Source organism: Stegastes partitus, unplaced genomic scaffold, assembly GCF_000690725.1.
Source record: "Stegastes partitus isolate 25-593 unplaced genomic scaffold, Stegastes_partitus-1.0.2 Scaffold96, whole genome shotgun sequence".
NCBI classification, from domain to species: Eukaryota; Metazoa; Chordata; class Actinopteri; family Pomacentridae; genus Stegastes; species Stegastes partitus.
This window is the reverse complement of record NW_007577827.1, coordinates 588,492-613,333: the sequence shown is the minus strand read 5'-3', so window position 1 is coordinate 613,333 and position 24,842 is coordinate 588,492. Positions and strand designations below refer to the sequence as shown.

The following is a 24,842-nucleotide window of genomic DNA, read 5'->3' as shown; positions in this document are numbered from 1 at the left end:
GAACATAAATGGGACAATACTGTGTGCATTTTATGATTGTAATGGATTCCATGGAGGCAACCTGTTCTTGGCGCCACAAGTCAGTCATTACAATAAAAAAAAAAAAAAAAAAAACCCAAAAAACATTACTATCAGTAATGACAAATCTAAAAAAAAACATGTAAATGATATTATTTTTCTAAAATAATAGTACAACTTTTCTAAAAATGTTCCAACAGAAACAGTCTCAAAACCAGAACCACCTAACTGGAGTCTTCCTCAACACCCCAAACTAAACCGATCCATTCCTATTTATCACATTATTTGGGACCATGTGCTTAATTTACATTTCTCCTCGAGGCATCAAACCCGATTAAGTTGACAAGGCCGAGCAAATTCAAAACTTCAAAAGAGAAATAAAGAGAAATGGTGCATGTCAGGTTTTATAGAGAATTATATTGATACAACGGAGGCTCTGACTGGGTGGATGTGGAGCCAAGTTAACCAGCAGTGACAAACACTACAATCACAGCTGCTCATGACTTCCTTCTACCAGCAAGTACAAACCTAAAAATGAGACGCACACTACAATCATTTCCAGAAGCAACTCTACATTTGGACAGGTTTCGCACATTCCCCTCCCCCCCTCATGATACATGGTAAAAAAGGTATTAATATACAGAGTTGTAAACAAAAACGCATGTTTTCCTTTAAAGTAAAATGACACAATTAACGTCTCAGGGGGAAAAAAAAATAATTAATGGTTAATCTCTTTCAGTTTTTAAAAGTAGGACACAGAGGGAGGTTTGATAAGCAATATTGCTTTAAGGGAGCACTTTAATAATATCAGTGGGTAAAGGCTTTACAGCATCCCCCCAGTCAGCATCAAACACAACAACAGAACATGAAACAGACATAAGAGACTATTTACAAGTGTGATCGCTTTTTTTTCGTTTGTTTGTTTTTCTGTTAAAATTATTTCAACTTAATGTGGCGAACAAGATCACAATGCAACACAAAGCAACAACCCACAGCTGATGATGCGGATGTTCTGATGTAGTGTGCATGTGCTATATGCAAGTGTGTAAATCTGTGTAACAGTAGGAACGTCGGCATATGAAAAGTTTAACAAGTTCAATGTCCATATTTTCTTTCCTGCGTCATTCCTCGATGACTTTAAAGGAGACGTACGGTCTTCTTTTGTCCTCCATTGTTATCTTTTTTTTTTGTTTGTTTTTTTTGTAGCTCATCTTCTTCGCCCAGCTGCCTTCTTGCGACCCTAGGAGCGAGAAAAGAGATTTAAAAAAGAAAAAAACAACTCGACTTGAATTCGTGCAGTGGAGTTGTGTGAGTCACAGGCGAAACCAGATGGTGCTGTTCATTCGGGAATGTTGAGTCTGCAGTTTTTAGGCACATCACAGTGCAGGGAAACTTTGTTGTTCAGCGAGTTTGTGTAAAGCAGGTTAGTTAACATCTATAGACTACAGACTTTGTAAGGAATAAAGTTACGAAACAACCGCTCTCTGATGTGGAGAAAATAAATGCCAACAGGGTGATCTCAACCCTGGTGCTAAAGTAGCGTCCGTGTGTGGTACAGTTCTCCTTTCCTGTATTCAGGGAGTTTAGGGTTTAGACAGCATGCACCATGTATAGAAATATAAACGTAAGACTACTGTTTTGAAGGTTGCATCCCTATGGTGCAGATGTATTACTTGTGCACTTCTCTCGTGCACGGTTTAACCAGTTTCATTGATGATAGCTGAAGTGTGGCGTCGCAGCAGCCGCTCCGTAAACAGTCTGCATACGGACATGTTCAAAGTAACCACGAGGCAAGACCCACAAATGGTAAATGCAACACCCGACTCAGTACCTTCGGTGTTGGCTCATCTTCCTGCTCCTCCTCCTCTTCTTCATCTTCTTCCTCAGACTCATCTTTAGCAGCAGCTGCCTTCGATCGCCCACCACGCCTGGATACCAGAGATGGGAATACGCATTAAATCAGAATGATGCAACAAGCAAAAGAGAGTTGATGCAGAAACATGACGACTTTGCAGCAACACCTCCTACGGAGGAAAAAAAAGCTACAACCTGATTTAACACACAGTTCTCTTGTCATACGCGTCCTAAAACTACACTATCAGATGCCAAATGTTGGCAAGCAGCATCTCTGACAGTTGGAACATTAACTCACCACACTGACTAGTAATAATTAAAAATAGTTTACAACATTAACTTCTCATCTAGATTTTGTTGTAGAATGTGTGGGTATGGTGTCATATTGCAATTAGATTTCACAGCAAACTTGTAATAATTTGCAAAACAGGCTTTCTGCAGAGTTTGTTAAATTTTTAAAACCACACACTTTAATACCCAAATCATAAGACTAAGTATGATGGAAAACCAGCAGGGGCAATATAGCTTATAATTATTTATTGCATCTCTTTTTTTAATTTAAAATAATTCCAATTAAGATAATAAATGAGATTATCAAAACCTAGATCAGGGTAAATGCTATTAAAATGGATGAATGAATTAATACATTAAAAATGATTTATCTACTCATTTATTATTTTCGCTACAAGTCGACATTCATTATGAAATGATGAACTTTCTAACTGCTGTGGCTCAGAGTAGTGACAGTGATTGATGAATGAACTGTGCGCTGGGTTTCATGCACACGCCTGAAACTTCACAAGGCCAGTGTGCCTCTTACGTTGGTTTCTTGGCAGCTGGCTGAGCTGATTTGGGTGGACGTCCTCTCCTCTTCTGTGGTGTGGACTCTGCTGACTCCAAGCTGTTAAACAAAATGCAAACAGCATCAGAGTTTGAGTCAAAATCTACTCGGTGCCAGCAGAATGTGTTATCGGTGCAGCTGATGCAGCTTCTCTGGAGGCCTTTGCTCCACACTGGGAGGTCTTTGTGTTTCTTACCCTTGTGATCTCCGCGGTGTCCTGGCTTGCCTTCCTCCTTTGGGCTTCACCTCCATATTTTCACTGCTCCTGTCATCTTCCTCCTCCTCCTCCTCTGCTTCCTCCTCCTCCCCCCTCTCCTCTTCTTCCTCGTCCTCATCCTCCTCATCCTCTGGTGGAGGAGCTGCCTTCTTTCGTCCCCTCCTGCCCTTGGCAGGTGTGTCCTGACTGGCAGCAGCAGACTTTGGAGGCCGGCCCCTGCGTCCTTTTTTCGGGGGGCTGTTCTGTTCGTCCTCCGGTCGGTTGTCCTCGTCCCACTGGTCCTCGGACTCGGCTGCTGCGGTTGTGTTGGCAGCCGCCTTCTTACGTCCACGCTTTGGCTTGCTCTCCTGGTCGTCGCTGGAGGTCACGCCCCGTTTGCGACCGCGAGGCTTTTCAATATCCTGTTAAAGAACAACGCAATTTGTTTAAGAGCTGCAATAGAGAGAGGAGGGTCTGACCTGCGACTCAGGCAGAAGTCAAACCATGGACGTTTTAGATTTGTACCATGTGTCTGAACCACTTGGCTACTAAAGGTAAGAGTGGCTTGTGTGAATGATTCATAATGATGAGGTCAGAACCCTTCTATGAACTAAAAATGTTATTTCCTGAATGTTTTCGTGATCCAGGAATGTTGGTTTGTTTCCTGTGAAAACAAACTTTTAAAAACCCAGTCAATGAATGCAAGAAACACATTTGCAAAGTACACAAAAGTACTACAACATTCATGTCAAACATTGAAATGTATGTACAATATAACATTTTTACACAGAAAATGCCTTTATTTTTGACCCTTTTGAAAAACAAAGATGACACTGTGTAAGCAGTCAGTTTTCCAGGCTGTTATTGATGACCGTTTACACAATGCATACTTGCTAATCCTGTCTTGACTTAAATCCAGCTTGTGTTTGCACAATACAATCAAAACACAGAGACACGAGGATTTATGACTGTCGGCACTCAGCTTTACCACAGCAACGCACCCTTTTCTGCTCATCATCAGCTACTGTGTACTTTCAGATCATAATTTTGTTTATTTGTGCAGCCGTACTAGAGAACAAGTTATTTTTATATTTTTATGATACTTATTCCAGATTTTCCATTGAGATCACACTTTATACAAAAGTCTTCTACTGGCTTCAAGGTTGTGCAAATAATGAGTGGCTATCCCAGTGAGAGTATTATTTCTAATAAGATTACAGCTGAGAGATTCTGACAAGACAGGATGGTTACTACTGGTTCTGCCAATGATTTGGAACAAATAACTCAATAAGGCAAGATTTTCAGGATGATTACTGGATTTCATTAGTCTCGTATTGGTAATGTAGATATAATGACCAAATGGACGCTCAATTTCACACTGATAAAATCCATGAATAACATCAAAAAGACAAAATTGAAGCCCTGTCGCTATGTTACAATAATCCGTCTCACATCACAGGAGTAGATCAGCACCAGAGGTTTTAATACCTTGTCAACACTGTCGGCTCTCTTTAGGCTGATGTCCTCGTTTTCACTGTGATCCATTTCTGTGCTGTCATGCCTGAAAAATATCAATTATTAATTGTTACTGTTGTGAAAACAAACAGAAATGCAACTCAGGGATGCAACAACTTCTGCAGTTTTGGACAGTTTTTGAACGCATCAGTAAACATCTTCAGTCAGTGTGTCGCGAGGCTGTTTGTTGTCACCATTTTGAAATATGTGAATAATTAGACACAGTTTATTGCCGGTCTGCTCAGAGACGAGAACACCTGATTGGAGCTGAGGGAATTTAGTGTGTTGATGCTTCAGCAGGCTGCAGGCTTGTTGATATCAGAGTCTGGACTTCAGTCTTGGAGTGTTTAAGTGCATTCCATATTTCATACCTGGTCTTGCTGCGCTGTGGGGAGCCTGGGTTGGACGAGGAGTCGTCGTTACTATTTGTCTCCATACGCGAAGCTTTACTCTGGAGCTGTTTGCCCGCCGACGACAGCGGCTTGTTTACTGCACCCAAAACGTTAGCCGACTTGGGCTTCAGAAAGGAGCAAAGACAGATGACAAGAGTTGAGTTGGTGAATCAAACAAAACACAAAAATGGGATGCATAAGCAAACATCAGCATTTCGGAAGATTGATCAAACGTACCTTTCCAGGTGTGAAGAACGCCTTCATCTCTGATGGGAGATAATTTTTCGTGTTGCTGAAATTCTGAAATGGAGACCAGTGTTATTGTTAGAAAGCTTGTTTGTGTAGAAAGAACAACAGCTACCAAAAAACAAACTGAAACACAAGCTGAGGATAATGTAGAGAACCTTTTTCCTGCCAAACAAACAATCTCATTAGTCAAAGTGTGAGCCAGCTATTTTGATCTTTCCTGCTGAAACAAGCCCATGTTTATTCACAAAAGACTTCCTCCAGCAACCACAGCCTGGAAAATACAAGTCATCTGTGTTTATCTTTTAATTAACACTTCTTAATATGCACTTGTCAAAAGGTGTTGACGCATAAATATCCTTAACATTCAAAAAGGAATCAAAGCAAAGATCATTTTTTGCAGATCTAATTTGTGGTTCATCGCTTGCCATTAATACATGATTAAAAAAGAAAATATTACATCAACTGTTGTGCTGGAGACAAAATATTGAGGATTTAGGAAAATGCTTTGAGGTGCAAACACCAACCTTGTCTGGTTTGGTGAAGAAGCGTGAGGGTAGCACGGGGTCTTTTGGGGACTCCAGGCTGTAGGTGGTGCTCTTTGACATGATAATGTGCATGGCCACATCACACACTGTGTACAGTTTCTGTAAAGAGACAAACGTCTGGTTAGCTGGATGGTACTCAAGATCACAGAGCAGTGAATGATTGCGTACGAGCCACATGTTAAATGTTTTCAGTGTATTTGAACATGCACGTGTAATGGTTACCTCGTTAGTTTTGGGATCGCTGGGAGCCTGGGCATCCTTTGTCTGTTTGATATTTTCCACCATTTTTCTAATGAAGGCGTGGCTATTGTTCTCATTCTTGGCCATTATAATCTCAAGGACAAACCACAGAGCCCTAACAAGGAAGGAAAGTTTGACATCAGCACACAAGCCTCTGAATTTGAGCCATAATTCTCTAAAATTTTCCATTTGAACACAAGCCTTAAAGATTGTAAGATACAACAGACAAAAGAAGTAATTACAGTAATAAACTGTGCTAGCATCAAGTATTCTTTAAGAGGAAAAAGTTTATATTATTTATGAAGCTGTTATTGGCAACACAACTGCACTCCCCCTAAAATGACCATAAACACAAATGAAAGGCTGCAATGTTCCGCACTGACCTGAGAGATGATTCAATTTTGTGTCCGATTTATTTTTTTGCACAGTGTTGTTTTATGATTAACGCTATCAGCAACCAGCAGCTTTCCAATAAAGTACTTACTCTTTAATTTCCTTCAGCTGCTCGATGTCCTGCACTTTGACATAGTCTGGGTCATGTGCCAGAAGGTGGATGGTGTAGGGCACCACGTACTCCGGCAGCAGAGAGAACAGCTTGTCTGTTGTACACACAGGGGAAAATATTACAGCAATACTACCTCATGACAACAGTGCAAACAAATGCTCTCTTTGCTGTCATATTTAGTTCAGTTTCTGTACCGCTGATGGCAGCATGCTGTTTGAGGTACTCTCTGCGAATGTTGACGTTTTTCACCAAGCACTGGCGAGCGTGAGCTCTCCTCTCTTTAACAGGGTCCTTGGCACACAAAGCGAACACTGCCATGTATTCCAGCGGTAGACGGAGGCGGCACAGGCCCCGGTGAAGCTTCTGGGAAAAACACTGTCGCACTTGGTAGCACTCATCCTAGAGAGCAAAGAGAAAGTTGTACAGAGAGTGTTAGCGATGATTAGGAGGTGAAGGTAGTGGATGACATAGTAGAAAAGTACACAGAAAAAAGAAGAAGCAAAAAAGAATATAGATGTTGAAAAGAACTGGGTGTTTGCGAAAATGACAGTATCGCTGTACATCATTTGAAAGCAGTATAAAATACAAATGAAGATGTGACCAATGTCGGTTCTTACATTGATGACAAGAGCACACAGCTGATATTGTTCCAGTGTGATGATTTCGTGATAGCAGGGCTCCTGTGCCAGCTTCAGCAGGGCGCACGCTGCTGCTAGCCTCAGCCGCGACATGTCTGGTTTACTGGGGGATGAAAAGAACCCAGAGGAGACACGTGTAAACAAGGTTTTCTTTATTTATCTACAAATTGTGTTTACGATTAAAATCCTACATCCCCCCCAAAGGTCCCCAACGCCCATTAAAATTCGCTTCACTGATTATAATCTGAAGACAAAGCTCTTTTTAAGCTGCTCAAAAGGCTGACGCACACACACGCACGCACATATGCACTCACAGAACCTTACCCCATCCTGCCCTGCTCAGTTAGGTCTCCATCGCTGTGGAGGATTGCAGTCAGCATCCTCAGGGTGGAGTTGCCTGATTTGCTCTGGTTGTTTTTCACTCCTAACAACCACCTCACCATCAGCTTTATGCCCTGAATCTGAATGGAGGAGGAAAGAAAAGGAACAAAGAAAGATCAAAAGTCATTTTGGGGGCAACAACAATGCATCACTGGAGCTACAATATTTTAAAAAACATATTCCCTCATGTATTTATTATGGCAAATAAAGCAAGACTTATATAATATCCATGACAATTTTGTCTGACAGTGTTCCTCAGATTACACTTAAACAGACAAAGTGAGCTTTTAAAGAGATACACAAATGTTCACTGCTAACCTTGGCCAGAGTCTCCGGAGACACTTCATCATCAGGAACCCAAAGTTTGGTTGTCTTCTTGCCTGGGATCTACAGACAAATAATTCTGTAAGCCTACATTACATGAAATGAACTGAAAACACTATCTTCGTGTTGTGATGAACACATATCTTCTAAATAATTAGGGTCCAACAAGGGCTCCTGAAAGATTTGCTGAATAACTAAACATGACTTGGGTATGTGTGATGTGTATAGATATGTCGTATGTACCCTGTCATTCATGAGCAGATCCTTCACAATGAAGTTGGCGACTAGAGATTTGAGTGGTGCAGCAAACTGTTCTGGGGCCAGCTGAGCCAGGTGACCAAGGGTAGTCAAAGGAGTGATGAGCTGCTCCAGGTTAGCAGGGTCCAGGCCTTTGTGCAGGGGCTGGAGAAACACAAAACATGTCATGGATTGTTTGAACTAAGGTCAGACATGCAGATCTACTGGTGGAAAAATATCACATTATATCCAACAAACTTTTCAGTTTTGGAGGAACAGGTGTGTTGAGCATTCCTGTTTTAGGGTCATATCAAACTCAACACTGTTTAGAATGCACATGATGAAGATGAAGTAAATACACATCAGGGTGTTACATGTTTTAAATATTTCAGGCACATTTATCAATCTATCGTGATTCCTGCCTAAAACTAAAAAACCAAAAAGTAAAGCCTTTACCAAGTGTGCCAAACCAGAACATCTATGTGATTTGTCCATCGATTCATATTTATGAAACTAAAGAGATGAGTTACTGACCTCAAAGATCTGCGCAAAGTGTGTGTCTCTGTTGCTGAACATGGCGTTGATGCAGTGGATGGCATACTTGGCCTGGCGAGGAGGGCCTCTCTTGGCTTTGGCCTGCAGTACTGGCAGTAAAACACTTGGGGGAGCAGACAGGAGAACACCATTAAAAACCAGCACAAAGTATTGTCTTAGGTCACAAAGAGTGTAGTGTGTCCTGGTGAGTGTTTTAAAATATGAAGAAGCACTGCAATGCCTATGAATGCCTGAATATGTAAGAAAGACTGCATATATTGAGCTATACCGTAGAGAATTAGTAAAAGCATCTATCAAACAATGAAACGTACGATTTGATGTGAGGAAAACTCTCTTCCATCTTGCTGCCTGTGTTCTTGAAGATCTGCAGCGCAGCCTCTGCCACCTTCTCATCATCCATTTTCAAACAGCCCAGCAGAGACTCAAATGTCTCTGCAGAGTGGAATGACACTGGGTGTGTGAACGACAGCACCTGTGTGGGATTAAAAAAACAAAAAGAACTGGTCAAACAACTGGATAGCATTGACTCAAAAATGTTCTATTGCCAAAATAGTTACAAAAACTGTCACATATGTTTTAAGTAAACTGGAAAGGCACAGGAAGTCATTATGTCATCAGTAATAATGTGTTGCGTAATCAATGCTGCTGCTGCGAGCCCCACATTGCAGGCATAACTGTGGGAGGTTTATTATCCGTCACTGAATGTTCATTTTTTTTCTTGTTTGTCATTCGACAATTTCATTCAACGAGAACAAAGCAAAACAATATGTTTCATTTTCTGATTACTAAAGTCGCAGGCAGCAATTTACACAAACAGTCTGGAAGCTGAACTGAGTGTAGAGCCTATAATTTAGATGTTTTGTTGTTTTCTTTACAGGTACTGTACTGTTGAACAATGCACCAGAGATAATGAATGAATGACTAACTGAAGTTAGTATTCATCATCACAACTTTCAGACAGGTGCAGATGTTCAACTTAGAGCTCAGCTGACATCTGGGTTTCTAACAGGTTTTTACCTTTAGCAGTTCCAGTCCTGCTCTGATGGCTTCTTCAGTGGGAACGCCCTCCTCCTCATCATCAGCTGTCCCATCTATAGACTTGTTTACTTGTTTTATCAAAGCACTGATAAGATGATGGCAAAAAAGAAACGGTGCATGTTAGAATTTGTGGTCTTCGTATTTGTGGGACTTTCTGTTTAAACACAGGCACACACACACATACACACACACAGTACCTGATGGACTCTGTATCGATGTGTACAGGAGCAATCCTCTCCAGCAGGAACTTCACCATTTCCAGGAATGGATTGCTGGGCTGTTTGGGGCTGCCAAGCTTTTTAGTGATGTCTCGCTGAAAGGGGAAAAAAAAGAATAATGGCACTGTAAAGTAGATATACCCCTCTGCAATATTTTGTCTGCCTTTTTAGTAGTGTGGAACCATAACCGCTGAAAGTGTTACTTTACCTGTTGGCCTAAAATCCTACTTATTATAGGAGCTTGAACTGATGTGTTTTGAAACTTTTTCCTACAGTGACGGCAGGTCGCTGGAATGCTTATGAGTTCAAGATGCCATCATGCTTTATAAACAATGAAAACATTTTACAACCACTGTTGAGGTCTACTAAGTCTGAGTGTCTGTTATTTCAAAAGATATATTAAAGATTATCTACTATGTAGGTAAGCGGTTATTGGAGATACAAAATTTGACTTTAACACTGACATGATGCATGTTTCTGCAAACCTACACTGAAAGATATTACAGAATATAAGTTGAGAGGTTTTCTTTTTCAATAATGTAATACAAAAAACAATGAATCGATTTGGGGCATTTGACAAAATGTCAAATTTATGAACAAATTAACAAATTTGTGGCTTCCATAACTACAAGGGCATGAACTCAAAGAAGAGCAGAGCCAATGGAGGGATGACAGCATGTCAGTTAGAGGGCACGACGTTGTGATCTTGGACAGAAACATCAATACTCACCACACAGACTTCAGCCTGCTTGCAGGAACAGGAGGGGCTGACCAAGGTTTCCAACTGATCTCGGATTCGCTCGTCATCCTCCAGGACCTGAGCCAGCTTCTTCACAAAGTCCTGAGCCTTGCCCGGGTCTGGCAGGTTCCCTACAGATGCACAATAAAGCCAATGTCAATATGGAATAGCTTTAAAATAGGGAAGGTAAAAATCACCTGTTACAGCAATCTTGTAAGAATGTTTGCTGATTTTTCCACTTCTTAAGCTGTGTTAACAAGATAAGTCCATGTGGCAGTATGAAATCCTTTTTAGACATGCACTTCTTTCCGTTTATCTGATGGCAACTAACTGTGCCTGTGTCATGTCTGAATTAGAACCCTGGTCACTTTCCCGCAAAAATTATGATGGCAATCTTACTAGATCAGAGATTTGTATATATATATATATATCCACATCCTTTTTAACATGGCACAAGTCTGACCTTTATGAACGCAAAACACATCTCTCATTCACTTTGTACTACAATTTCTCATCTATTCAGCTACAAACTAAAATGTCCAAAAAATAAAGCTTTACCCCAATGAAAACAGAGACTAATAGCTAAGATTAATGATAATCACCAATAACGAATGTAATCCAAATAGTTAACAAAATGTTTATCAGCGCTTTAGTTTACTTTGCTGCTTCCAGCTGATTTTAGGAATCTTTCCTCTCAGTCTATTTAATATGAGCACGCATTTAGGCACATGGAACAATGGAACGACCACACTGCTAACTTCATTATTTACTTAAATTATCTCAGATGTGGAGACAGAATCAGGCTGGGTCAGGATGTGACCCACACAAAGTCACAGTGTATAAGCTACATTTGAATCATTTGTTAAATTACGAATACTCAAGCTGAATACTAAGCAGCATCCTATATGTCAGAATATTTCTATTTTACAGTTTGTGAAGTATTACTTAGATTATCATCACACATAGACAGAATTGCTATTGCTTAGGAAATCATAAACAAACCAGACCGTTTTGGACCAGCTATTAAGCTTGCTGTTTGCTTAGATTTGATCTTTTGTTCATTAGAGCATTATTATGTATAGCTCACTTGATGTATTGTCCAGTCTCACATGTATGGCAAATATCACATGAATGTCGAAATGAAGCCATGAGTTAAATAACATTAACAAGATTGACGAAGCCAGCAATGTTCAGTATTTCATGTCTGAAAAGGGCTTAAGACAGAAATCCAAACAACTACAGTAAGTTTTCTAGATGAAATGCTACTTTCAGAGAAATCACTTACTTGTGATCACCATGACTTTGGCAAATACAGCCTTGCTGGATGCTTCAGACTAAAACAAATACAAACAAAAGAAAATAGCTTAGAAATATGTGGGAAGGATATATTTATCTATCAAGCTGCCTACATAGTTTTGCAGTGAGGATCAGTCAGACCTACCTTGGGTTTTTTAACCAGGTCTAGCAGGTCTTTGACATGGTGTCTCAACAGATTCTGGCACTTCCACATCTCATTCAAAGCTCTGCAAAGGAAACATGATGAGAAGGAAAGGTCGTGCAGGTTTTCTTTTTCGACATTTCTTCCAACAAGTACTGAATACTGAATTCCAAAAATCTGTTTCTCAGACTATTATACTCGTTCTAAACATTCAACATTTCTTACTTGACAGCATTTGTGTCCAGTGTGGCATACAGGTAGTAAAGACACTTCATTCTTTCGCTGGTTTCCAGGTTGTGAGGAACCATGTATTGGGCAAAGACTCGCTCCACCAGCAACCTGTGCAGACGGAAGAAACGTTTAATTCAAATTGAAATTTTATAATTCCTTTTTCCTCCTTAAGGGTCTGAGCTGAGCAGTCATTAACCATCAGTAGTCTCTATACCACAGTCAAAGTGCCTTTGAAAAGAGAAAAAATAGACAAATAAAGTTCTCTGTTGACTGTCCCCTTGTGTAATTAAACAGATATGATTTTTTTTTTTTTTATTAGTCAAGGAATAAACTCAATACGTGTCATAATAAAACAAGGCATTTACTGATGCTTTGTGACCTATAATTTCACAGTTTTTAAGGAGCTTTTACTGAGTAAAAACAAATAATTCACTGCTGCCCTGCCCAACTTTCATATAGTAAGACACATTCACACTCAGACTTTTCCTTTTGGCAACGGAGCAGCTCCACTGCAGCAGAATCATTTTAAGGATAACTACCCACACAGACACTGGTTCGATCTGAGACTGTCGTGTTTCAAGGAGGTTTTTTGTCCTTTTTTTTGTTATCGCCATTAAGGATTGTTTTTGTTTTTTTTAGGCACCCAGTTTGCTTTGTATTTGCTAATCTTCTCCTTCAACTAGTGACATTCTGCACAATTGCTTTGAACAAGCGCCACAGAGGTACTGCAGGCCCTCCATGTTGAGCATGTGTAGGTGGAGAAACAATAACACATCAAGTTTTCTAGTTCTGACTGAAGTCAGTGATGCTGCAGTGTGCTGTCTGGCAGCTCAAAGAATAACAAAATCCAGTCCTACGTAGCAACGTGCTTATGAAAACAGCTGTGGCTGCTTTACGTTATGATGCCCTGAGGCTACTGTAGGGTGTTTTATATTATATTTTCCCCTGTATGGCTTTTAAACTGCTGCAGTAAACAGAGTCTAGAGAAACGCCTTTGCTCTTTGGATTCCGAAAAACTGACATAAAAAAGCAAATCTTTCTGTTTGTGTTTGACACAGGTGAAATGTTTGGCACACTGCCAAATTCTGCTGTGAAATACCTCAATGTGAAGTCATTATCCGCATTCAACTGGTTATCCACAGAACAAGTTCATTCATCAAGCAAAATGAAGTGCTGAAATCTCCGCTTAAATTGCGAAAAGCAGCTTTTTGCTCAACACTAGCACAAAAGTGGTGACTGAGCAAATGAAAAGCAATTCATTTAAGGAACTCGGAGTCTAATCAGCATCTTTAAAAGGAACAGATTTTAATGTGCAACCTTTTAAAAAAACATTTGCTCCCAGGTATTTAAAATGTCATACAAATTCATGAAGGTCTTTTGATTTTCCTATGTTTTTATATAACATGCAGGAAAACACACAAACCTGTCATCAATGCTGTTCTGGTAGTAGATATGAAGCAGCTTGTCTTTGATCCAGGAAATCTGTTTAGAGGCCTCTCTCCCTCCCTCTCCCTGCAGTGAGTACTTCCTGTAGATCGATGCCAGGCCCATCATTGCCTCCTTACGTACACGCCACTGATTAAAGATAGGAAAAGACACAAAGGACATCATGACAACTGGTTACAAAAGAATTTTATGAAAAGCGACAGTGGTTGTAACTCCTCAGAGAGAAAGTGTCATACAACTATGGCAGGCCAACATAAAACACATAAACACTTAACATGATAGGAAAGTCGGCAAGTGGTCCCTCGGTGGAAACACAGAGAGTAGCAGGAAACTTAAATGTCTAAAACCTTGTGCAATGACGAGATAAAGGACATAGCTGGAAATACTTTGGTTACTTAACTCTCTGAACCTTAAAACCTGTCGGTGTGTTTGAATGACATGTTATTTAAATGGGAAAGAAATTCACCATTTATAATAGCAAAAAGAAACTGTGAAGAGGAAGAATTGTTAGATTTTCAACTTTCTGAGTCCTTGAAGTAATCATTTGTGACTTTTTTTTTTTTTTTGGTAAACGCAACCAAATCTAAGTGGAAAATGTGATTTTAAAAAAATAAAATCCCTCTTCTACATAAGTCATTTAAAGAACTGCCAACATAGTAACCAGATTACGGCTTTATATTACATTGAAAGATGAGCCCAGTCAGTCAAAATGTGTCAGGAGAAAAAAATAGACAGAAACTGCTTTGGGGTCCAGAGAGCTAAAACGTCTTTTGGCAGCTAATTGGATGACAAATGTTGTCAAACTAACATAACCTGAAGTTCTACATGAAACAGAGGTAATACATACACGTGTAAGCACATGACAACAACGGGAAATACCAAAAATTACAACATTCACCATTAAATAAACAATGTAAAGTTCAAGCATATACACTCCTGTTAGTAATTAGACCCATCCCCTGGAAAAAGCAAAAGGGTCTCAGTCATGGACGTCAGAAACAAATATAACTTAAGCTTTACCAATGTAATAGACACAGAAACAAGTGCTTTTTGAATCTGCTTAGGAAACTTCAAGCAAAAACAGTCATTTAGTTATTACCATAATGAAATGAAACTGACTGATGTACAACTTTTTGCTCCCATATCGCCACGTCCTACATTCAACATACTGAAAAACTGAAGCAGCATAATGACACTTGCAAACACACATTGTATTTGCCCACTTACTCTCTTGTCCAAGGTCCTCTCCTTTACAAAATTGAGCAATGCATCATTGACTAGAGACAAGTCTTTCTTAGCAGCAGTTACTATAGAGACAATGACATCATGGCGGATGGCCTCCTCTGGATCATGTGATCTGACCCTCAAGTATTCTGGGGAAAAAAGAAAAGGAACAAATCAGTGGGCGGAGAGAGGACAGGCAGGCAAGCACAGTTTTCAAAGGAACAATAATAAACTTCACTAGAAGTAGCGTGTAACTAGTGTACAGTGGCAAAATAACTCAACACTCACAAAAATGGGTTTCATGACAAAACATTTCTAACCACACAAAGGCATGTTTTCTTCAAAGTTTATCTTCTTAGAAGTCAGTGCATTTTAGTTGACTTACCTGTGAGGTCTTTGGCCAGGTCTGGGTGGTTCATGAGACAATGACTGGCGAATTTAACACACTCCAGTCTTATAGGCACATGGATGTCATTAAACCTTTTGGGTAAAAAAAAGTTAACGTCAGCAACCGTAAAAGATGACAGAAACACAAAATCATGCAGGCAAACACATGAGTAAGTCAGCAGGTGTTTGGTGCAGGCACACACTGGATGCAGAAGGCAAAATGTGACACTCAAGATGCATGTGTTTGAGTACATAAACAATGAGACTTAATGTTAAAACACTTGAATTAAACTTGCTGATGAAAGTGATGCTGTTGCCACTACACGCTACATTGTAAAGCAACAGCCCCTTTTATATTAATCAACCTTTTTCAAATGATCAAGTGGGGTGAAAACAAAAACAGTATTTTAACATTTTGTCCAGGCTTTGAGGATCTGTGGGTGCCAGGGCCACAACACTGAAACCCACCTCCCCAGGTAACACTGCCAGAGTGGTTTGTTCTGCGCAGCCAACTCAGAGTCCTTGGCTCCAAACATCTTAGCCAGCAGCTTCACCACCTGCAGCCTCTCATCATTATCATTACTCTGCAGAGACACGGGGAAGGCGAGAGAGACAGAGAGAGAAATGATGCACCGAATTTGGCTGTGTCGATTGGACAGGCGCGCCAAGTCATTTACATTAACTGCATTGGAAAACATTACCATTTTCATAACACACAATGGCAGCGGCTTCTTTGGTATCAATCTTGGTTTAGAATGAGCCAGGGGAAAAGAAGAAACAGCGCAGACAAAGGAAAACGAGGCAGGAAGAGGGAAGGGCCGAGGACGAAATAAGAAAAAAGCAGCAGGGAGAGAAAAGAAACAAGGAGATATAAAGATGAAAAGAGCGAGGGTGAGAGAAAGAATCAGTGAGCATGAGAGAGACAGAGAGCGAGTGTGTAGTCTGTGTGGTGGAGAGATTTTATCGCAGCTATTATTTTGAGGAGACAGCAGTGATCTACACTCCCTCTGAACAGTTAATGAGCGTTATCCATCAGCACGATGCCTTTATGAGACACTGCAGAGGCAACATTATGCTGACTGGCTGACTGCTTTATCTTTCTAATATGAATCAACAAACCTGCAGAGAAGGTGAATATGTGCAATTCTGTGGGTAATGGGTCTGAGAATTCAAGTTTTGAGTCTGGAGTGAAGAAAAGCTAATGACACCAATGTTTACATAAGCACTGCCGCAGCATCTACAACTACTACCTACACATATTATATAAAGAACTCTAATTAAAAAACAACTGTCATACTCGCAAATAACCTAATAAAGTACAGTGAGGGTTTGTGGTACATTACAACATTACAATTATGTTCCACTAAATGTTCTATTTAGCCACACTTAGCATAAAAAACAGCTCTAAACATGACATTTAAAAACACATTCAGAAGCTTGCTGCCTAGAATGCTTAAGTAAAAAAGTGACTTTGTCTGTACCTTAAGTTTAAACTCCAGCTGCGGCAACACTGAGAGCAGCAGGTGGCTGTCTATGTTGTAAAGCTCCAGGATGAGGTCAAAAACGTGCTCAGACAGATCACTGACTGAAGTTTTTCCCAGCATCAGCACCTGGTTGAAGAACTGTTGAAGACGAAAGAGAGGGATGAATAAAAGGTTATTGATAAAACCCAAGATGATCCGCCAACTCAAACTGTTACTTATGTGACATATAGCTGCTTTTTCAGATCAAAAAATTATTTTAGATGGCAGGAGAAAGTAAAGATGGGCAACAAAGACCTAAAAGTTATTCACTAAAAAATTCTGTAATTTCTTGCTTCTCCTTTAAGGTTACTGGTGAGGTGAAGTCAAAAGTCATTTCTTTTCTTTTGGATCAAAATATTGCCTCTAAAGGAGAACACATTGAAATAAAAACATCTTATTTATCTGGAGCCTAAAATTGAGCTGAACTTTGTCTGACCTGCAATGAATTCAGTTAACCACATGTGGACTCTAAGTTGCAGAAGCACCTCAAGGACCACTGAACAACTGCAAGTTTTATAATCTATATACTTATGTAAATAGATATTTTCAGTTTTGCTATTTTCAACGCAAGACAAGACATAATAAATGTAATCTATTTGAAGATGAGTCTGAAACATTACAGAACGTGAAAAACATGCAAGGGGCCTAAAAACTTGCTGTATGCACTGTAAATATAATGAGAAATGTAAAGACAGACTATGAACAGTGTCAGATTTAATCTTACGTTGGTGATGTAGGGTTCAATCGCCTGAGCAGTCCTCTTCAGCAGAGCTTTGGCCAGGTCGTACGCTTGTTTATTCAAATTCTAGACAGGCAGAAAACAACTGGTGAGTAAAACAGCGAACCAACAAAATGTTCAGACAGCGTATCATGTGAAAAATAAGGGTGTAGTCCATCACTTGTTGTTTTTCACTCTGAGGGATCTCATTAGGACACTTGTAGCAGGCACAGATGTCCACAAATGCACAAATGCACAAATGCTGAGCTGCTTTACAGCTTCTCACCTGCAGGGGTCTCACTGAATTACAGGGTATAGAAAATTATATTTCTCCTCACTCTATGACTATGTCAACTCACTTTAGGCTGACCATTACTGGGCATTTTCTACTTGTATCGTGTTTCATGGTGGTAGTGGGTGTGTGCGTATCTGACAGTAAATGGAACCAAAGGACTGAACATTTTCTGCACTCTCACCCATTCACACACACACACACACACACCGGCACAGTGCTACTTTTTGTTTATTTGTGCCAGTTGAGTGCACATGCATCCCCACATTGTGTACATACCTTGTGCGCTGGTACCAGGTTGACCAGCACAGTGTCCAACAGCTCCTGCGATACAGTGTCTCCCTCACAGATGATGGAGCTCATCAGGTCCACCATATGCATGTGCACTTTCTGGTTGTGGCCGTTGCTAGAGACATAAGGCACAAAAAGGTCAATGATCAAGGAGCTTTGCACAAATATTATTCAGCACTGGTATTGAAGCAGCCTGTTAAGCTGACTAGTTTCAATTTGAAATGTCAAATATCTCACCCATTTTCCACACGAATCTGTCACTGTTATAGTGCACCATGTCTGAGATGTACTTAAGGGCAGCAAGCATTCTATAGGCATTTGTGTTTTTCCACTTGCTGACTCTCTCATTATGGAAACAAACTGGCCCTTATATGAACAGTTCATGGGGCTGTGAAGATTCACCGATCACACAGAGTGGGTGTACTTGCTAAGAATGATATGCATTACAGAGGGAGGCAAAGCTTATTACCTAGATTTGTATCTCAGCGACTGATGTCGTCAACGCTACCAGGCATTACTGCTCTCATTACCTCCCATTCATTGGCAATGTCATTTACACAAATACACTGACACAGACACACAGCCTGCATCACCTACGCTTTCTGGCTAACACAATATTTCAGATTGAAAGCAGAGTTCTTTAAATTCCTCCTATGTATTTGAAAAAGCATTGTGTTGGCACAACTTTGACACACACAACCACAGTTTTTTCCCAATGGCAAACGGCCAGATTCTGTACTGCAGAATTCAGCCCTCAAGGTTGTGTTCAGCAGAGTGAAATTGAGATGGGGGGGTGAGAAGGGAAAAAAAAAAAAAAAGAGGAGAGGAGAGAGGGCAATCAAAGCGAAACAACCAGACTGCTACTGTGCTGTTTCATGATGTAGCAGCAAAGACAGATTGAGGTGTTAGTCACAGCAGCTCAGCTCTGTCATTAAAGACTGCCGCAGCACAAAAAACGGAAAAGAGGAAATGCAGAAAAATAAAATCTGGGCACAGATAAACACATAAGACACTGATGAACATGGATGTGGGCTTTGATAAAAGGACTTACTTGATGACCTGGAAGAGTGTTCTGTAAAGCTGAGTGAATATCTCATTGCTGTCTTCAAGCTCGAAGCAAATATTGTAAGACTTCACCCATGCGATGTTCTGAACAAGAAGAGGGGAGGGAGAAAGTTAGTGGCAATGAAATTTACAATGCAGATGCAATAACAAAGGTGACAGATGACAAAGAGGATGGTAAGAGGAGTGAAGGACAATAACATAACATAACAACAGATATTTTTGGGCACTTCGGGGCTGTAGAAATGCTGATGAATAATCATTTTTATAGATGATATGGTGAAGTTGATGCAAATTGTTGCCTATTTTGACAACAGATAAGGAGCTCTGCTTTTAGTTTCTACTAACACCTGACAGAATCATCTGGTTCTTTAGCTTTTAAAAACTGCACTATGTTTACCAGCAAATGTCAAACTGCATTTTAGTGTTGAGCATTTAGTGTACACTGGGTTTTTCTAACTTTTCCACTGGTGACAGCTGCCTGCTGCAGCCAAAAACAACACTATGAGAGGAGTGACAGTGAATCAAAACAGTGAAGTTGCAGGCAGGACAGCTAAACAATGAGCTGAGAATAACTATAAAGCCCTGTATTGCCAAAAGGAGAATCAGGTGATGATTCTCTGTGGGCTCATCGCTATGCATGATGCCTTTCCCACTACACGTGGTCAACACATTGTCATTATAAAAAAAAATAGTGATTACAGCTGTTTTACACAAATAAGAGTAAATAAGCTCTGTTTGCATTCATTGCATTGTCTGCTCTTTCACATTTGTCAAACTGTTTCCATTCCTCGTTTCATGAAAAAACATCATATACCCTCTACTGTAGTGAATAATTAAGATTTGACCATTGTTGTGTGAAGTAAAAAGCAATTAAAATCATTCCCACAGCTAGATTTACTCCATGCTTTGGACTGACCATTTATACTATGTTAATAAAACTGTCTTTTAATCACAACTTTCATAATCAACAACTTACAAACAAAAGATGCTGACTTTCAATTACAGTCAATTTGTTCTTTGATTTCATCAGGAAATAGCTTCTTGGTGAAAACTCCCATAAATAAATTAAAAGCACTGAAAGGAAATCGAAACACACAAGGAGGAAGACTGAAAAGCAAACTAAAACATTCATGAAGAACACCAACCAAGACATTCAAAAAAAGCTTCCTAAAAATACTGAGGGATTTAGGCTAATCATCTTCTGAAGACATAAAACATTATCATCATCCATTTTGACTTGGTGTTGAACTTTTATCTCCTTCTGAGTCTGAACTAAGAGGGAGATTTAAAAAAGAAAAAGGAAAAAAACCCCGAAAACAACCAGATAGCTGCAGATAAAATCTCGTTTCCTTTAAGTTCAGTTGTACAGCAAGAGAGTGCATGTCATTCGCTCATCGCTGCTTCCTTTTCTACACTCGTCTTCCACATTAGTTATTTAATACAGTACAGTTACATAAGATCTCCAACGCACACACACATCTATTAGTAAATGTATTCAGAGACCAGAGGTCAAATACTATGAAGATTAAAAATTCAGTGACATGAAACATCTTGCGAAGCTAATATGCACCGAATGAACCATTAGGTCAAGAGGCCATAAACAAGTGTAAGTCCTGCATAGGTTAAGTTGTTCACATTAACCTTGTAAGAATCCCCGTTGCCATTTAGAAACTGTTAAATAAAATATCATTCCTGTAGCAAAATTTTATTTAAAAAAAAAATCCCCAAAACTATAACACTGACTTCTTTTTCCTGACAGATATATAGCTAATTACCACTGAAGTACAGGAACAAGTAAGATCAAAACAAAACTAGAGATGTTTAGATGCCACAGTAACCTGTTATATATAGATTTTTTTGTCATTTGGAAGTGTATTATAGAAAGATCTAACACTTTTGTCATGGCTTAAGTATGGACTTTCAGTTACCATGGAAACCTATCAGTAACATTTAAGATTTAGCTCTATCTTTGTGATTAAAGATCCCCTACAGACACGTTTTAAGTTATATAAAACTACTCAGCATGGAATATTAATTTCTATCTGATGAGTTTCAACAATAAGTTTTAATTCCCCATATAATTCTCCTTTTAAAAAAATAAAATCACATATACAATCAATTATTTTCAGTCTATGAATAATGAAATACAGCATCATTTAAAAGTTAATTTCTTGAAAAAAGATGTTTCCTACTCATTCAAAAGTACATTCTTAGTGTATGTGCACTGAAGACTTCAATGGTCAGCATAACACTTGTCTAAGCTACATATTGGACCACAACTGGCTAAATTAGCTGTGATGTTACGACATCACACTGCTAGTTTTACGTGCTAAACCAATATTCAAAAGGTGAGCATAGAAGAGCTTATTTTCAGAAGATACGTTTGAACAGCCTTATAGTGAGAAACTCAGCACATGCATCAGTCTGAACAGTGAAGCTCAAACTTCCAAGTGTAGTGAAAAAAGGAAAATAAATGTAAAAAAGACATTGACTAGTGTCTCCCAAAAGGTTTCTTTTAACTGCTATACTTTCAACCTAATGTCTGCATCACAAGACGTGATAAGCCCTACTTTTTGAGCTTCTTTATGAAACACCCCTCCAGTTAAGGACATGAACTCTCCCTGTGCATAGAAACAGAATCACTGATCAGGGTTGGATTCCAATAGCTGGTTCCTGCTTGGCAAAATACCCAGCATTGTTAAGTTCTAACATTAATAAATCTCTCCTTACTCTTTATATTTGCAATGTAGGAAAAACCTGGGTAGACGCTTCGACTACTTACAACGGCAAACTTCACTGACTGTAGTTCACACCAGCTATGACTAATTATTAATTTTGTACAAAGCTTAAATGCAAATTCTGTGTCTACAGATAAGTATTCAAACCCTGATTTGGTTAGGCACAAAAAGGCACTCTAAAGGATTCAGACTCAACTAGCAGATTCAGTATTGCATTTAAACAGTCACATACCTCCAACAGGTAGAAGTATCTGTTGAACTGCGCGCTTTTCGTGTCCTCTAGTCCTTTAAGCTGTCTTGTGATGAACATGAAAATGTCCTAGAGGCAAGAAATACATAGTTAATGCTTCACCTACACAGATGTAGTTATTAGCAAAACTCAAGAGGACAGCAACAGAGTATAAAACAGAAACACAAAAATGGTTACAGCCAAAAAATATTTAGAGGGTTTAATTGAAGACCTCCATAAAAAAACAACAAAACAAATTAAAAGATGAACACACCAAATGATGCCAAAGCTGCACAAATTTCAAGCACACTTGGCAACGATGGCAAATTCGTCAGTTAGCATAATGAGAATACTCCAGAGAAGATGCAGCAGGGTTATGTAATTAAAACAGCAACTCTGATGGAGCAGAGTGATGTAATTTTGCAGTATCTGGTTTCAGTGACTGAGCGAAATCTCCATCATCGCACCTTGAGTTTATCTGGGGAGGTGTAGGGCGCCTCTGGAGCGTAAATCCTGAATATATCTGCCAGACAGCAAGCCACCAGCAGACGCACATCCTTGTCTGGGTGTTTGAGAAAGAAATCTGAGGCCAGGTGAAGGGCCAGGTTCAGGTACAGCTCCTTCTCCTCCTCAGAGTCCTGGTCCATGTCCATGAAGGTCTTCACAACCATCTGGAAAAGACATACGGTAGATTAAATGGGGAGATCAGGTGCCTGAGGTCAGTGGTCAGACTGGTTTAACAGTTAGTTGGGGGAGAAACTATCATCAGTCCAAAACAATGAGAGTTAAAATCCTGTTGTAGCAATCAATGTGTTCAGGCACACTATGCAAAGCCAGAATCTGCTTTAAAATAATACATCTTTAAATAATGTCAATGTAAATATTAATAATTAAAAATACAGCAATATGAAACTGTCCAAGACAAACAATAATTTAATATCTTAAAATAAATGCCAATATTCCTTTCTAATAATGATTAGCAATATCTAACAAGATCTTGTCTGTCTGTCTGCAGTAATGTGACAATGATATATTGAGAAGCCTGACAATTAAGCCCAAATCTGTGCAACCAGAGTAAACAAAGGAGACAGGGCTGCACTGACCTTGAGCCTGCGGACCATTTCCTCTTTGGAGATTTTGTCAGAGATCTCCTTGACCCCCGGGGGGTAGGTCACCTTCCCGTCTGCGGCTCGAGCTTTAGAGTGAGCCATCCTCTTTAGCTCTTCACTGCCTGTGGAGAGAGAGAATACGGGTTGTATTAAACAAGAGCAACAAGGTAGATGTAATAAAGAACATAAAGAGAGGGACAGAAAACCTGAAAATGTTCAAACCTTGCTGAATCTCAACCAGGAAAAAAAAGCAAGATAAAGAACAATGTTAACTATCTGAAACCCCAAGGAAAATCTTTTTAGTACTTGAAAGCTTCTAAAGAAACCTGTAATACAGCAACCTCTGAAAAATTCAGCGAGGTATTCACAGCACAGTAATAGCTTTCTACAAGCGGTGTCCAGGACGAAATAGTTGAATTCAGAGAGCATGGCTGACTTTTCATTGCCAGCTGCTGCTACCATTGTGTTGCACATTTCATTACCGCAGCCACCAGCATTTCGCAGATTATACCCAGTTCATGTTGTAGGGTATTCACATAACACAAAATGCGCTTTGACTTTCAATTTCGCGTACTGTTGTGACCAGATCAGTCATGCTGCACTTTGCGCTGCTCTTTGGCAGCGGTTACTAAACTGACCTGTTTCACCTTGCCATTGCTTTTTGTCCATTAACAATATTAATAGAGCACAAATGTGTCATCCCAGGAATATGACTTCACTTTGCCTCCTACATCTTACCGACATCCCCGTTTGTCAGACAAACCAACGCCTGACTCAGAGTTTATGAATACACAGAGCTTGTGTGATGAGATAGGCATGTAATGTTTCAAAACATTCATTTTATACCTAATCGTAGGAGTTCATTAAATGTCTGAAGCATTTAACAGAACAATGCATTCATTTGAAGAGTATCCGCAGGAGCTCTGAGTGTAACAGTGGGGGACTTGCTGAAGAGAGGCTGATGTTTTACAACCAACATATTCGAAGACTACACTCTAAGAAATGCATAGCTGAAGACAATGCATCTGAATTAGGGTCTCAAAAAGTGTTTTGCTCCAGCTTCATGTTTTGGTTTCTTTTCATGCTAATTTCAAAGACGATGCTCATCAGTTTAGAGAATTCCTACGACTCCGAACTGATGTAACGAGCTGTCGTCAACCTTTCACTTGACTGAGAACAATCTTTCCATGCATGTTGTTGACATTTTGGAACATTTATTATGGAAAAACTAACTTGACATTCACAACACAACATATCACCCGACCTTAATCAGTTGTAACATGAATTGGGCAAAATGTTAGTTTTATCTGTTGTCTGGTATATGTTCTCTTTGCAAGCTGTGGCTGGACTCAGTCAAAGATTGTGAGTGAAAAGAAACACCCTGTAATGCCACTCGACAGCTGCTTTTTCCTTAATTTCAAACAGACCATCAGAATGAGGAGCCTCCTTATAAAAAAAAATATCTAAATGTTTGCATTATGTGACATGTAGATCAAGTTGGGGTTAAGTATCTTCCCAAAAGGCACTTTGTCAGGAGCAGCCATGAACCTTTCAAATAGTTTTGGGCTTTTTCTTCCAAACAACAAAGAACACAAGCTGAAGATATTGCCCTTCGCTTTAGGGAATTGTAATTAGGGCCCGACCAACATGGACTTTTTGAGGCCGA

At 39.7% G+C, this 24,842-nt stretch overlaps 1 protein-coding gene across 1 annotated transcript in view; it reads right to left on the bottom strand.

Moving 5' to 3' along the window:
• Positions 1-415: 415 nt before the first annotated feature.
• pds5b (PDS5 cohesin associated factor B) overlaps positions 416-24,842 on the bottom strand; it is a 31,830-nt gene continuing 7,403 nt past the window's right edge. The window contains exons 2-35 of the mRNA XM_008277353.1: positions 23,171-23,298; positions 22,535-22,738; positions 22,071-22,157; positions 19,087-19,184; positions 18,024-18,150; positions 17,459-17,539; positions 16,693-16,833; positions 15,680-15,795; positions 15,210-15,304; positions 14,828-14,973; positions 13,578-13,729; positions 12,149-12,262; positions 11,927-12,008; positions 11,771-11,819; positions 10,477-10,616; positions 9,726-9,841; positions 9,508-9,613; positions 8,802-8,962; positions 8,470-8,593; positions 7,942-8,100; positions 7,693-7,761; positions 7,318-7,454; positions 6,973-7,096; positions 6,550-6,754; positions 6,335-6,449; positions 5,833-5,965; positions 5,590-5,709; positions 5,054-5,116; positions 4,796-4,941; positions 4,398-4,470; positions 2,910-3,331; positions 2,693-2,773; positions 1,850-1,946; positions 416-1,258 (exon numbers count right to left, since the gene is read on the bottom strand). Of these exons, the coding sequence (XP_008275575.1) occupies positions 1,226-1,258; positions 1,850-1,946; positions 2,693-2,773; positions 2,910-3,331; positions 4,398-4,470; positions 4,796-4,941; positions 5,054-5,116; positions 5,590-5,709; positions 5,833-5,965; positions 6,335-6,449; positions 6,550-6,754; positions 6,973-7,096; positions 7,318-7,454; positions 7,693-7,761; positions 7,942-8,100; positions 8,470-8,593; positions 8,802-8,962; positions 9,508-9,613; positions 9,726-9,841; positions 10,477-10,616; positions 11,771-11,819; positions 11,927-12,008; positions 12,149-12,262; positions 13,578-13,729; positions 14,828-14,973; positions 15,210-15,304; positions 15,680-15,795; positions 16,693-16,833; positions 17,459-17,539; positions 18,024-18,150; positions 19,087-19,184; positions 22,071-22,157; positions 22,535-22,738; positions 23,171-23,278 (4,224 nt within the window). The 5' untranslated portion in view covers positions 23,279-23,298 and the 3' untranslated portion in view covers positions 416-1,225. The remainder of the gene's footprint in view (positions 1,259-1,849; positions 1,947-2,692; positions 2,774-2,909; positions 3,332-4,397; positions 4,471-4,795; positions 4,942-5,053; positions 5,117-5,589; positions 5,710-5,832; positions 5,966-6,334; positions 6,450-6,549; positions 6,755-6,972; positions 7,097-7,317; positions 7,455-7,692; positions 7,762-7,941; positions 8,101-8,469; positions 8,594-8,801; positions 8,963-9,507; positions 9,614-9,725; positions 9,842-10,476; positions 10,617-11,770; positions 11,820-11,926; positions 12,009-12,148; positions 12,263-13,577; positions 13,730-14,827; positions 14,974-15,209; positions 15,305-15,679; positions 15,796-16,692; positions 16,834-17,458; positions 17,540-18,023; positions 18,151-19,086; positions 19,185-22,070; positions 22,158-22,534; positions 22,739-23,170; positions 23,299-24,842) is intronic.